This window comes from Cetorhinus maximus, chromosome 23 (genome assembly GCF_964194155.1).
Source record: "Cetorhinus maximus chromosome 23, sCetMax3.hap1.1, whole genome shotgun sequence".
In the NCBI taxonomy this organism is placed as follows: Eukaryota; Metazoa; Chordata; class Chondrichthyes; order Lamniformes; family Cetorhinidae; genus Cetorhinus; species Cetorhinus maximus.
This window is the reverse complement of record NC_135901.1, coordinates 24,651,115-24,665,528: the sequence shown is the minus strand read 5'-3', so window position 1 is coordinate 24,665,528 and position 14,414 is coordinate 24,651,115. Positions and strand designations below refer to the sequence as shown.

At 47.4% G+C, this 14,414-nt stretch overlaps 5 protein-coding genes across 5 annotated transcripts in view; all 5 read left to right on the top strand.

The window, feature by feature from the left end:
* The window catches only part of LOC144697341 (uncharacterized), a 77,803-nt gene extending 70,038 nt beyond the window's left edge, over positions 1-7,765 (top strand). The window contains exon 2 of the mRNA XM_078569330.1: positions 6,656-7,765. Within this exon, the coding sequence (XP_078425456.1) occupies positions 6,979-7,338 (360 nt within the window). The 5' untranslated portion in view covers positions 6,656-6,978 and the 3' untranslated portion in view covers positions 7,339-7,765. The remainder of the gene's footprint in view (positions 1-6,655) is intronic.
* The window catches only part of LOC144697259 (uncharacterized), a 488,548-nt gene that overhangs the window by 249,259 nt on the left and 224,875 nt on the right, over positions 1-14,414 (top strand). The window lies entirely within an intron of this gene.
* The window catches only part of LOC144697322 (uncharacterized), a 166,914-nt gene that overhangs the window by 91,466 nt on the left and 61,034 nt on the right, over positions 1-14,414 (top strand). The window lies entirely within an intron of this gene.
* Positions 1-14,414, top strand: part of LOC144697208 (uncharacterized) — a 274,466-nt gene that overhangs the window by 251,249 nt on the left and 8,803 nt on the right. The gene's annotated exons all lie outside the window — the stretch shown is intronic.
* Positions 2,563-4,030, top strand: LOC144697290 (uncharacterized). Its single transcript, XM_078569247.1, has 2 exons — positions 2,563-2,888; positions 2,973-4,030. The coding sequence occupies exon 2, from the start codon at positions 3,438-3,440 to the stop codon at positions 3,906-3,908; it is 471 nt and encodes a 156-aa protein (XP_078425373.1). The 5' UTR covers positions 2,563-2,888; positions 2,973-3,437; the 3' UTR covers positions 3,909-4,030.

The window sequence follows — 14,414 nt, the reverse complement described above, 5'->3', positions numbered from 1 at the left end:
TTTCTCCCTGCTGTAAATGGTGCTCTTTGTGGTGCTGAAGCGAGTCACAGTCCCAGTGACCAGGAGAGAAAATGATTGACTCATTAATTTTCTTCCCACTCTGCAGACAGGAGCTGGAGAACTGCACCCAGGCAGAGGAGAGGGAGGGAGAAAACTGGGAGTGGAGGAAAGAAATGGTGGAGATGGTGAGATGGGTTTGGATTTCAGCCCGGGGGAGGGAGAGTGTGTGGGACGGGCATTTACAGCTTTGGGGAAACGAGAGGAAGAAATAGTCCATAGAAACTAGAATTGTCTGTTCTGAATTTCTATGCTGTGCTGACAGTTAAGAGTTTTGTGAACTCCTTTTATAGGATATTAGAAGGTGAAGATTTACAGAGGGAAGCTCAAATCAAACTTCACATCAAGATTTAAAACCGTCACTCGATTCATCAGGACCTGAATATCATCGGCAATTGAATGTGGAAGGAGAAATGCTTGTCTGTTCTGTCTGTGGGAAAAGATTTCAAGCATCAGCGTGACTGGAAAAACACTGAGGCACACACACACCCGAGTGAGAGTGTTCAGTGCACTGACTGTGGAAAGAGCTTTCACCAGTTACATAGCCTGAAAAAACATCATACCATTCACAGCAGGGAGAGACCGTACACGTGTTTTCTGTGTGGACAAGACTTTAACTGATTATTCAACCTGGAGAGACATAAGAACTCTGGCACCATGGTAAAACCATGGAAATGTAAGGATTGTGGTAAAGGATTCAATTATCCATCTCAGCTGGAAATCCATCGACGCATTCACACCGGGGAGAAGCCGTTCATCTGTTCCGTCTGTGGGAAGGGATTCACTCAGACAACCAAATTCATGTCACACCAGCGAATTCACACTGAGGAGAGGCCATTCAGCTGCACTCACTGTGAAAAGAGGTTCAGGTCTTCATCTGACCTTAATATACACCAGCGATTTCACACTGGGCAGAAGCCATTCACTTGCCCTGTGTGTGGGAAGGGATTCACTCATTCATCCGGCCTTAGGTCACACCAGCGAGTTCACAACGGGGAGAAGCCATTTAGCTGCACTTCCTGTGGAAAAAGTTTCAGGCAGTCATCCACCCTCATTGCACACCAGCGAGTTCACACTGGGGAGAGACCGTTCACTTGCTCCGTGTGTGGGAAGGGTTTCACTGTATCAACCGCCCTCGAGTCGCACCAGCAAATTTACACTGAGGAGAAGCCATTCAGCTGCACGGACTGTGGAAAGAGTTTCAGATGTTCATCTGCTCTCCTGGCACATCAGAGAGTTCACACTGGAGAGAGACCATTCACCTGCTCCGTGTGTGGGAAGAGATTCACTCGGTCCTTCAACCCAGTGACACATGAGCGAGTTCATAAGTGACTGCAGGGGTGGGATTCTGCTGTTATCACTGCTGTTAATCACATCCAGAATTGATAGTCTGACAAATGTCAGGTTTGATTCTGCTGATGTTAACAACCCCTATAATTGGCTGGAGTTTAATATTCTGGAGGTGTCACTGATATTCGGGGCTGCAGTGTCCCTTTTTAAAAGCACCATCTGTGATCATTCCCCTTAATTCATGAACTCTGCTGGAAGGTTGGTTCTGTTCCACAGGACGTGCATGACACAACAATAATCACAATTTACAAAAACAAAGGGAACAGAGGAGATTGCAACAAAAATTTTGTCCACCAAAGGTCCTCATTCTCATCCACTCCTTTCATGACAACATGCCCTGTGCTGTACAGTTTGATGGCTCCACTTCTGACAGTTTCAGGGTGAAGAATGGTGTGAAATAGGGCTGTGTCCAAGTCCCCAATTTGTTTGGTATTTTCTTCTCCATGTTCCTGACCTTGGCCTTCCCTGCAGATATGGAAGGATTTTCCCTGCATACTCAGTCAGATGGCAAACTCCACAATCTGTCCAGACTGAAGTGAAGACAAAACACAGCCTGTCTCAATCAGACTTCCTCAACACTGATGTCATGCTTGTGACTCAAACAGAAACTCAGCTACAAAGACTCATGGACTGTCTCTCCCATGTCTGTAACTTGTTCTCCCTTACTGTAAAGATCAAGAAAACTGTGGTTTGGACACTGGTTGTCACATCTCTGTGCTTGATCACAGTAAATAACATCCCGCTGGAAGTGGTCAGTTAATTCTGTGACTTTGGGTCCACAGTGACAGACAATCTGTCCCTTGATAGAGAATTCGATGCACATGTAGGGAAAGCAGGTCCACCTTTGGCTGACTCACGAATCGTCCATGGAATAACATCAAGCTGCCTCTCAGCACCAAGATGCTGGTTTATGAAGCCTGTGTCCTCAGCACCTTGTTGTCTGCCTGTGAAACATGGACGATTTACAGTGATCAGGAAAGGAAGCTCAACAACTTTCACCTTCAATGTTTGCGGCACATTCTGGGCATCTCAGGGACTGAATCAGGAATATGGCAGTCCTCTCAAAGACAAATCTCCCTAGTATGCTGGCTCTCATCAAGCAGAGGTGACTTCACTGGCTCTGAAGCAGAGTCATATCAGTCTTGAAACGTTAACACTGTTTCTTTCTCCACAGACGCTGCCAGACCTGCTGAGTTTTTCCAGAATTTTCTGTTTCTACCCCATAAGAGACTGCTGGCCTCTCTTCCATGGTCTTGTCCATGTCTGGGTGGCTCTGGAGAGGGAGCATGTGGTGTCCACCCGTACGGTTGATGCCTTCCACCACCGGTGGGTACCTCAGGGTACAGAATGTCTCAGATACACTGGAAACAACATTCTGGTTTAGTTAGGAAGGTTGTCTTCGCTCTAGTTGGGGCTTTGATACTGATTTTGGGCTCTTTTAGTTTAATTGCACAACATGTTTGAGAGAACAAGAGAAGAAAGTATGTTCTATAGAAACTAGAATTGTCTGTTCTGAATTTCTATCCTGGACTGACAGTGATGACTTTTGAAATCTTTGTTTACAGGATATTAGAAGATGATTTGAAGATGGGAAACTCAAACCAAACATCTCATCAAGATCTGACAGAGTCACTCGGTTCATCAGGACCTGAATATCATTGGCCTTTGAATGTTGAAAGAGAAATGTTTGTTCTAATTGTGGGAAAAGATTTCAAGCATCAGTGTAACTGGAAAAGCACCAAGACACACACACCCGAGTGAGAGTGTTCCAGTGCACTGACTGTGCATAGAGCTTTAACCAGTTACACAGCCTGAGAAAACATCACACCATTCACAGCGGGGAGAGACTGTACATGTGTTCTGTGTGTGGATGAGGCTTCAACTGATCATCCAACCTGGAGAGATACAAGGACACTGAGACCACAAAGAAACCGTGGAAATGTGGGGACTGTGGGAAGGGATTCATTTGCCCATCCCAGCTGGAAGCTCATCGACGCACTCACACTGGGGAGAGACCGTACATCTGTTCCATGTGTGGGAAGGGATTCACTCTGATGTCCAGCCTTCAGTTACACCAGCGAGTTCACACTGACGAGAGGCCTTTTAAATGCTCTGACTGTGAGAAATGCTTTAAAATCTCACCGGATCTAATTAAACACCAGCTTGTTCACACTGACGAGAGACCATTCAGTTGTTCTCAATGTGAGAAGAAATTCAGACAGTCGTCTCACCTCATTCAACACCAGCGAGTTCACACCGGGGAGAGGCCATACACCTGCTCCGTGTGTGGGAAGGGATTCACTTCATCGTCCAACCTGGTGACACATCAACGGGTTCACACAGGGGAGAAGATATTCGCCTGCTGTGTGTGTGGGAAGGGGTTTTCTCAGTCATCAAACCTGCTGAGACACCAGCAAGTTCACACTAGGGAGAGGCCATTCACCTGCTCTGTGTGTGGGAAGAGATTTGCTCGATCGTCTCACTTGCTGACACACCAGTGAGTTCACAAGTGACTGCAGAGGTTGGGTTCTGCTGTTAATGATTCCTTTGTTTCTGTTGCTGTTAGTAACCCCTGTAACTGGGCTGGAGTTTAATATTCTGGATGTCTGTCAATGAGTTTAGATGAAAGCAGACAGTGCTGCTGTAAGAACATAAGGGCGAGGAGCAGGATTAGACTAGACGACCTGTCCTGCCTGCTCCGCCATTCAACACGATCATGGCCGATTTCAGCATCAATTCCACTTTCCTGCCTGTTCCACCATGATCCTCAATTCCCTGAGAGACCAAAATCCTGTCTGTCTAAATCTCAGTCTTCAACATCTTCAGCGATGGAAACTGAAAATGAAACTTTACAGGACAGAAGGAGGCCATATGGCCCATCATATCTGTGCCAGCCCAATCCCACTATCCAGTTCTTCGTCTGTAACCTTGTAGGTTACACAACGTCGAGTTCCTGACTTTATTGATTGGCGCTATGGTCAGTCTCCACCTTATTCCCACAAAATAATCACAACCTGAATTGTGAATCATAATGGTGGGGCTTTTACCCAACATTCCTTGAGGTAGAGAATGTCCCCTATCCACACCACAGGAGACCAGTGCGCAGGCTCAGTGCCCCCCCCCCCCCCACATTTGGAGCATGTGCAGCGTCATTCATGACCACGGAGAGCCACTTGTTTGTCGCTTCTGCAGCCGGCTGAGGGAGAGATGGAGCCGGCGGCTGGATGGGGAGGATTTGGAAACACTTTGTGGATCCACAAACCCTGAGGAATAATTGTCAGCTCCTGGCTTGCAGCTGCGGGGCTTCTCCCTCCCGGGAACAGGCCCAGGTTAATGGCCGCCATCCTGGGTCAGCGAGTGGAGGATGGTTCACATCAGAGGATGGGGAAGGGGGGGACAATAAATAAGAGGTTACACTTTGGGCTCAAATCAAATGAGGACTCTGATCTGTGGAAACTATTAAGAAATGGCTCCTTGTAAAACATGCCCTCAAGGTGACATTGGGCATGAAAAAAACCAGAAACCAAAATGGGACAAAAGACTGAGTTTAACTTAGTTAGACAGAGAGAGAGAAAGAAGGATGGAAACCCTGGGAGGTGTGGAGAAACCACCTTATTAAATCTCAACACAGTAAGTTCTAGACACAAGGTTAACGTCTGTTATTCTGTGTGGTCGGTCAGGGTGATTCAGATTAATAGATAATTGATTTGGTTCGATAGATAATTGGTTTATAGAAAAGTCATCACAGTGCCAGGCATTGAATTGTGATGATGATACAAATAAAACAAGTAATCATCATTCATGACATAGTTATAGACAATATTAAAATACAAATCAATCTAAGGATTGCACAATTATGATTTCAGCATACAAGTCATTTCAATATGTTACAAAATGGAGGACTCCTTAATCTATAGAATAGAAATGAAAGGTTTACTGCATTTTCTATTAAAGTCCTTTGATTAAATGTTGTCAGCTTGAATTCATTAAATTCTCAATCATTTACATCCTATTTGAGTTTTATACAGTAGGTGATTGGGCTGTCTTGTAGTGTATTTGTCCCATAGCTTATTTGCAGAATGGTATCTTTTCTCCTGCACTCCATTGCATTTACTTCCATGTGAATGGGAGGTGGGATTCTGGTGTTTTCTACTGAAGTCCAGACAGCGTTTTTCCCACATTTTAGCAAGGGAACACACATTCAGATGTTTGATTGCGTAATGTTTTGTCACGAGTCATGAATGATGTGAATTATCGAACATGTTGCTGTCTCTATCGGAATTGTTAAAAGAATACAGAAAGAATTATCCAACATTTTATTTAGATTTTAGCCCTGGAAGAAGGGAGAGTATGTGGGATGGGGATTTACAGCTTTGGGGGAATAAGGGAGAAAAAAATGTTCCATAGGAACTAGAATTGTCAGTTGTGAATTTCTGTCCTGGACTGACAGTGATGATTATTGTAATCTCCTTTTACAGGGCTTTAGAAGGGGAGGATTTGCAGATCGGTAACTCAAACCAAAAATCACATCAGGATCTGACAGAATGACTCATTTCATCAAGACCTGAACATCATCGGCTTTTGAATGTGGAAGGAGAAATGTTTGTCTGTTCTGACTGTAGGGAAAGATTGGAAACAACTGGGAGAATCACCGAGACACACACACACACACCCGAGTGAGAGTGTTCCAGTGCACTGATTGTGGAATGAGCTTTAACCAGTTACACAGCCTAAACACAAACAGAACCATTCGCAGTGTGGAGAAGCCGTACACGTGTTCTGTGTGTGAATGAGGCTTCAACTGATTGTCCATCCTGGAAAGACTTAAGGACACGGACACTGTGGAGAAACTATGGAAATGTGAGGACTGCGGGAAGGGATTCAATTACCCATCGCAGCTGGAGATTCATCGACGCAGTCACACCGGGGAGAGGCCGTTCACCTGCTCGGTGTGTGGGGAGGGATTCACATTATCTTCCAGCTTACATATACACCAGAGGACTCACACCGGGAAGAACCCGTTAACCTGCTCTGTGTGTGGGAAGAGATTCAATTTTCTGTCCCAGCTGCTGAGACACCAGCTGGTGCACATTGATGAGAGGCTGTTTAACTGCTCTGATTGTGAGAAGAGCTTTAAAAGATGAGACGACCTGGTCAAGCACCAGTTTGTTCACACTGAGACAGTTCAGTTGTTCTCATTGCGGGAAAGTGTTTAGACAATCACTGAACCTCATAAAACACCAACAAGTTCACACCAGGGAGAGGGCACTCACCTTCCCCGTGTGTGGGAAGGGATTCACTCGACTATCTCACCTCAGTTCACACCAACTTGTTCACACTGATATCAGACCTTTCCAATGTTCTGAATGTGGGAAGAGCTTTAAAACCACAGGTAACCTGCTGAGACACCGGCGAGTTCACACTGAGGAGAGGCCGTTTATCTATTCCATCTGCCAGAAGGGATTTATTTGTTTGACCAACCTCAACCTGCACCAGTGAGTTCACTCTGATCGGAAACCTTTCCAATGTTCTGACTATGAGAAGAACTTTAAAACCACAAGGGATCTGCTGATGCACCAGCGCATTCACGCAGGGGAGAGGCCATTCACTTGCTCCGTATGTGGGAAGGGATTGACCCGTTCATCCCACCTACTGACACACCAGCAGGTTCACAATGGGGAAAGGTTGTTCACCTGCTCTGTGTGCATGAAAGGATTCACTCGGCGAGCTCACCTCAATTCACATCAACTTGTTCACACTGATAACAGACCTTTCAAATGTTCAGAATGTGAGAAGACTTTTAAAACCCCAGGTGTTCTGCTGAGACACCAGCGAATTCACACTGAGGAGAGGCCTTTCACCTGCTCCATGTGTGGGAATGGATTCACTCATTCATCCCACTTAATGAGACACCAGCGTGTTCACAACTGAATGCAGGGGTTGGATTCTGCTGTTATCACAGCTGTTAATCACATCCAGGACTGAAGCAGGTTCATCCTGACAGTTGGGCTGATGTTAATAGCCCTGTAGCTGGGCTGAAGTTTAATTCATTTGACAGATCTCAAGATATTAATGTTGTTTGAAACACAGAGCGTTGGGTCCTTAAATTCTCCACTGACTGCTTTTTGGGCCTTTTCTCCTTTCTAACTTTCAATGATTTTAGTTCTCATACCTTCGGTTACTCTCATGAACAAGTCCCAGCTCCCCATACCTTCCAGAGTGTCTCGCCGAGCCTTGGGGTCCAGAGAAGGTATTGGTCACACAGCCGGGATGGATAAACACAAAACCCAGCCTGTTAATCACTTTCAGACACTGGACTTACTGTGTGTCCCGCAGCAAAAGTCAAATAAATCAGTTTTCTGTTAAACACGGAGTGTGTCGAGTCTTTTAAACATCTCCAACACAAATTTACTTCCTTTTGAAGTGCTCTCCCTTCCCCCCACCCCCCTAGTCTCCTTAATCCTCACCTCTGTAAGATTAAGGTTCGGAAGTTGCAGATTATCCAAAACATTGTTTATTAATTATTAAGTAGCTTATTAAGAAGAATCATAGATTAAATATGATGCACAAACTACATGGACATAAAATTACATCTGACCTGTGACAGGTGAGAGTGGTTTTGACAGCAGTCTCTTGTTCGATGTTTGTAGCTGCTTTCTCTTTTGTTCTGTCTTCTCGAACTGACCGAGGGGTTAGGAAGTTAGGAATGTTTCTGGCGATGAGGACTGCCCTCTTTCCCTCTGAGCACCCGTTAATATACTTTATTTCTAGGGGCTGGTAGTTTATCCCATGTCAATCACTTGTTCAATCCCTATCTGGCCAGTGACCAGAGGCAAGGTAACCATGGTGTCACCTCCCCCTGTCCATCACTTTACCTCAAGGTCATTTTGCAGCTTATCTCGTGCTTGGTGCCATCTGTTAACTCCTGCCAGACACTTGTCGAGATTCTCCTTGGCTGTTATCTTTGTTTTTCCCTGGCTCTGGCTGTTAAGAACTATTTTTTCAAAGTGAGAGAGAGAAAAGTAACAACCTTGTGTCAGACAGTCTCATGTAATCTCTGCTGATTCGATAATAATTCTGTAATAGTCTTAAAGGTACCATTTCTTACAGCCCCCCTTCTTTGAGAAGGAAATATCTTTATTCATTTCTCACAATTCTGCTTTCTAGTTAAACTAGTTATTTCTACACGAGAGCTCATTCCCCTAATTTTTTGATTACATACTGTGCATAACATACTGAAGCTATTGCTGAAAAAAAGAGATGTCTACGTTTTTTGTCTTGCACTCATCAGGACACTCGCAAGAATACCAACATAAGGGAGAAAACAACAATTTACTATATATATGAAGAGAGTATTAATTGGTTGGCAAGTGGCGTTGCCATGGAGAATGCACCGCTGATGGTGACTGACAGTTAATTGCCAAGCATTGTTTGAAATTTAAACCAGGCAGCTTGACACTGATTGGTCAGGGCATTGCCCTGAGAAATGAGTCAGTGAATGGCTGTCACTTATTCTGTTTAGCTGAAACAGACGCAATGTCTGGTTACTTCAGTTGGACTTGTCTCCATTCCCATGACGAGGGGATTTCTGTACCAGGCGGGAGGGGTAACATTTGGGGACTCTCGGTTCTCCACCAATTCCTATTCCCCTTCATTCTAGTGGATAATGGAGGTGTCACTCTGTGTAATGTGCAAGTCAGTAAGAATTGTCAGGAAGAATTAATCAGCATTTTCCAATTGGAGATGTCCCAAGACAATGATTCTCAAAGGGACACTGCAGCCCCGAGAACACAATCAGCTGTCAATCCAGAATATTAAGCTCCAGCCCAGTTGTAAGGATGAACAACATTATTTTTCTTTATTCTTTTAGAACAGGCTTGTCCAACCTTTTTCGCTCGGAGGCCCACGTTTCAGATTTTCTCTCCCTCGGGGTTGGGGGGCGGGGGCTGAAGTGCATGTTTTAGGCCTTACAGCGCTCTCTGCTCCGCCCATTCAGCACTGATTCAGTGAGGTCTCTGCCCATGTTTTCCCCATGCACAGGAACTCAATGCCTGCCTTTGTACCACCCACCACCCCCTCCCCTGGAGCTCACCCCGTTTAGTACTGCCCTGTTGCCCTGCTCTGCCCTTCCCTCCACAAGGGGTAACAGGGCCCAGCTCAGCCCTGCTCAAATTCACGGTGAGGCCACCTGAGGGCCGGCTCCACCCGCTCCGGGAACGGGTGAAAATAAAATGGGGGCCACCTCAAGTGTCCGGCGCTACCACCTCCGAGCACCCTGCCCCCACCGGTGAAAATTAAAGTTGAGGCCGCCAGAAGTCGGTGGCTGTCAAGGTCGAAACAGAGGTCACCCCCCACCCGAGCCCGCAAGCTCCAAGCACCCAAACTCCCTCCCCCGAGCCCGCCAGCTCCAAGCACCCAACCACCCATCGAGCCCGCCAGCTCCAAGCACCCAAACTCCCTCTCCCGAGCCCGCCAGCTCCAAGCACCCAACCACCCCCCGAGCCCGCCAGCTCCAAGCACCGACACCCCGCTGATCCCGCCAGCTCCAAGCTCCCAACTCCTTGAGCCCACCAGCTCTGAGCACACGCCGCCCCAACCCCAAGAACCACCCCCCCACCCCCCCAATCCTGCCAGCTCTGAGCAAATTGAAATTTAGGTCGCCGAGGCCTCATGAGGTCCCGGGCTCTGGAGGCTGGGGTTGGGCCGAGGTGGGGGTCCGGGTGGGGTGGGGGTGGGGTCAGGGTGGTGTTCAGGACCGAGTTGGAGGCTGGGGCCGAGGCACACCCTCCCCCAGTCTGCTAGCTCCAAGCACCACCCCTCCAAGATTTAACCCTACCCCAGCTCTGAGCACCATCCTCCCGCCACCCCCCACCCCCCCACCCAACGCCCCCCCGGCTCCGAGCACCTCCGCCCCTCGCCCCAGCTCTGAGCACCCCGGCCCCCATAGCTCCAAGCACCCTGGCTCCCATAGCTCAAAGACCCTGCCCCCAGCTCTGATCACCCCCCGCTCTGAGCACTGCCACTGCCCTCCCCCCTGGCTCCAAGCACCCACCCCCTGGTGAACTTACCTGTTGCTCTGAGTACCCCGGCCAGAAATAGCTATTTTAAAAACTTTCATGGCAAATGATGACATAATGCTTGACCAATCACAGGCCGTTCCCGCCCCACATAGCCAGCCACTGGTGAGCCTATCAACAGCCATTGCATGGAGAAAAACGTTTATGATTGGATGAGCAGATTCTCTGAGCATTTGTCAAAATTCAGTCTGGGAAGTCTTGGACGGTTGACTCCAACGATGTGGCAGGCCGGATGAAAATGCCTCAGGGGCCACAACCAGCTGGGCCTTGGACATGTCTGTTTGAGCATTTGTTGCCCATCTTTAATTGTCCTTGAACTGAGTGCCTTGCAGAGCCATTGCAGAGGGCAGTTAAGAGAAAAGCACATTGCTGTCGGTCTGGAGTCACAATGCAGCCAGACCAGTTAGGATGGCAGATTTCCTTAAAGGATATTAGTGAACCAGATGGGTTTTTACAACAACTGATGATGGTTTCATGGTGACCATTCCTGAGACTAGCTTTATATTCCAGATTTATTAATTGATTTTAAATTCCTCCAGCTGTTGTGGCGGGATTTGAACCCATGTTCCCAGAGGATTAGCCTGAACCTCTGGATTATTAGTCTACTGACATTACCACTACGCCACCATCTTCCCTGAATAACATCAAACATCAGCAGAAACAAACCTAAATGATCAGAATGATCATGGTTCAGCCCCAGATGTGCAGTTGGGATGACTGAGAAAATCTCTTCCCACACACAGAGCAGGTGAACGGCCTCTCTCCAGTGTGAACTCGCTGGTGTTTCAGCAGTAGTGATGACTGAGTGAATCTTTTCCCACACACAAAACAGGTGAATCGCCTCTCGCCAGTGTGACCTCGCCGGTGTACAGTGAGGGCAGATGATTGGCTGAACTTCTTTCCACAGAAAGTGCAGCTGAATGGCTTCTCCTCAGTATGAATTCACAGGTGTGACTGGAGACCAAATAAGGCAGTGAATCCCTTGCCACACACGGAGCATGTGAATGGCCTCTCTCCGGTGTGACTGTGTCAATGAGTTTCCAATTCAGATGGGTAATTGAATTCCTTCCCACAGTCTCCACATTTCCATGGTTTCCCCACGGTGTGACTGCGCTTGTGTCTCGACAGGCCGGATGAATGAAGTGATGTTTGTTTGCGTTTTCTGACGACAAATCCTCTCCTTCTAATACCCTGTTAAATTGATTTAAAACAGAAAAAAAGTGAGAGAGCTGTACAGAAAGCTGTACATCCCCATCCTACACACTCTCCCTCCTCCCTGGCCTGAAATCCAAACCCATCTCACCATTTCTTTCCTCCACTCCCAGTTTTCTCCCTCCCTCTCCTCTGCCTGGGTTCAGTTCTCCAGCTCCTGTCTGCAGACTGACAATAAAATCAATGAGTCTTATTGGGGGTTTGGGGCCTCCAGCGGGTGTTTCTGAATCCTCCCCGCCCACCTCCCAGGGTTTCCTTCCTTCCCACAGTTCAGATTCCAAATTGATTTGAGCCCAAAGTGTAACCTCTTATTTATTGTCCCCCTCCCCCATCCTCTGATGTGAACCATCCTCCACTCGCTGACCCAGGATGGCGGCCGTTAACCTGGAGATAAAAACAAAAAGCTAAAAGCTACTGCGGATGCTGGAAATCCAAAACAAAAACAGAATTACCTGGAAAAACTCAGCAGGTCTGGCAGCATCGGTGGAGAAGAAATCAGTTAATGTTTCGAGTCCTCACGACCCTTCGGCAGAACTGAGTATAGTTAGGAGAGAGGTGAAACAGCATTTCACTTGCATTTCCCCTAACTCAGTCTACTTCATTTGTTGCTCCCAATGCGGTCTCCTCTACATTGGAGAGACCAAATGCAAACTGGGCGACCGCTTTGCAGAACACCTGCGGTCTGTCCACAAGAAAGACCCAAACCTCCCTGTCGCTTGCCATTTTAACACTCCACCCTGTTCTCTTGCCCACATGTCTGTCCTTGGCTTGCTGCATTGTTCCAGTGAAGCCCAGCGCAAACTGGAGGAACAGCACCTCATCTTCCGACTAGGCACTTTACAGCCTTCCGGGCTGAATATTGAATTCAACAACTTTAGATTGTAAACTCCCCCTCCCCCCATCCCCACCCCGTTTCTCTCCCCTCCCCCCCTTTTTTTTCAATAATTTATATAGATTCTTCTTTTCCCACCTATTTCCATTATTTTTAAATCTAAAACTAAAACTTTGTTAGTCTTTCCACCCCACCCCCACTAGAGCTGTACCTTGAGTATCCTGCCTTCCATTCTTAATTAGCACTTTTCTTAGATAATATCACCACCTTCAACACCTCTTTGATCCTTTTGTCTGTGACATCTTTTGATTATCTGCTCCTATCACTGCTTGCTTATCCCCACAATCACCCCACCCTCAACTTCTCTCTCCCCCCCCCCCGCCCCCCACCTTAGACCAGCTTATATTTCACCTTTCTTCTAACTATACTCAGTTCTGCTGAAGGGTCTTGAGGACTCGAAACGTTAACTGATTTCTTCTCCACCGATGCTGCCAGACCTGCTGAGTTTTTCCAGGTAATTCTGTTTTTGTTGCCGTTAACCTGGGCCTGTTCCCGGGAGGGAGAAGCCCCGCAGCTGCAAACCAGGAGCTGAGAATTATTCCTCAGGGTTTGCGGATCCACAAAGTGTTTCCAAATCCTCCCCGTCCAGCCGCCGCCTCCAGAATCGAAAAAAAATCTCCGCAAACAAGACACCACTCGGACTGCGCATGCACCAGACACTTTCAGCGCGGCGCCTGCGCACCGGTACGCAGCAGCATTCCTGCTGAGCATGCTCCAGCTCACAATGCCCGGCTGATTGACGGCAATTCCAGACCAATAGGAAAAAGGGATGACACTGGAGGACCAAGTGGGCGCGGATGGTCCTCCATCCAATCGGAGTGAGTGAGGGGCGGGGCTGAACCCGGAACTCCCTCATTGCTCCAAAACAAAAACAGAATTACCTTGAAAAACTCAGCAGGTCTGGCAGCATCGGCGGAGAAGAAAAGATTTGACGTTTCGAGTCCTCATGACCCTTCAACAGAACTGAGTAAAATTAGGAGAGGGGTGAAATATAAGCTGGTTTAAGAGGGGGTGGCGGGGTAAGAGAGAGAAGTTGGGGGGCGGGGTTGTAGGCACAAGCGAACAGTGATAGGAGCAGATAATCAAAAGATATCACAGATACAGGAACAAAGAGGTGTTGAAGGTGGTGATATTATCTAAGAGAATGTGCTAATTAAGAATGGATGGCAGGACACTCAAGGTACAGCTGTAGTGGGGGTGGGGTGGAAAGACTGACAGGGCATTACAGGTATAGATTTAAAAATAATGGAAATAGGTGGGAAAAGAAAAATCTATGTAAATTATTAGAAAAAACAAAAGGGAGGGGGAAGAAACGGAAAGGGGTGGGGATGGACGAGGGAGTTCAAGATCTAAAGTTGTTGAATTCAATATTCAGTCCAGAAGGCTGTAAAGTGCCTAGTCAGAAGATGAGGTGCTGTTCCTCCAGTTTGCGTTGGGCTTCACTGGAACAATGCAGCAAGCCAAGGACAGACATGTGGGCAAGAGAACAGGGTGGAGTGTTAAAATGGCAAGCGACAGGGAGGTTTGGGTCTTTCTTGCGGACAGACCGCTGGTATTCTGCAAAGCGGTTGCCCAGTTTACGTTTGGTCTCTCCAATGTAGAGGAGACCGCATTGGGAGCAATGAATGCAGTAGACTAAGTTGGGGGAAATGCAAATGAAATGCTGCTTCACTTGAAAGGAGTGTTTGGGCCCTTGGACGGTGAGGAGAGAGGAAGTGAAGGGGCAGGTGTTGCATATTTTGCATTTGCATGGGGAGGTGCCATAGGTGGGGGTTGAGGAGTAGGGGCTGATGGAGGAGTGGACCAGGGTGTCCCGGAGAGAATGA

Coding starts and splice junctions, on each gene's coding strand:
- LOC144697290 (XM_078569247.1), top strand. CDS start 3,438: ATGTGTGGGAAGGGATTCACTCTGATGTCCAGCCTTCAGTTACACCAG.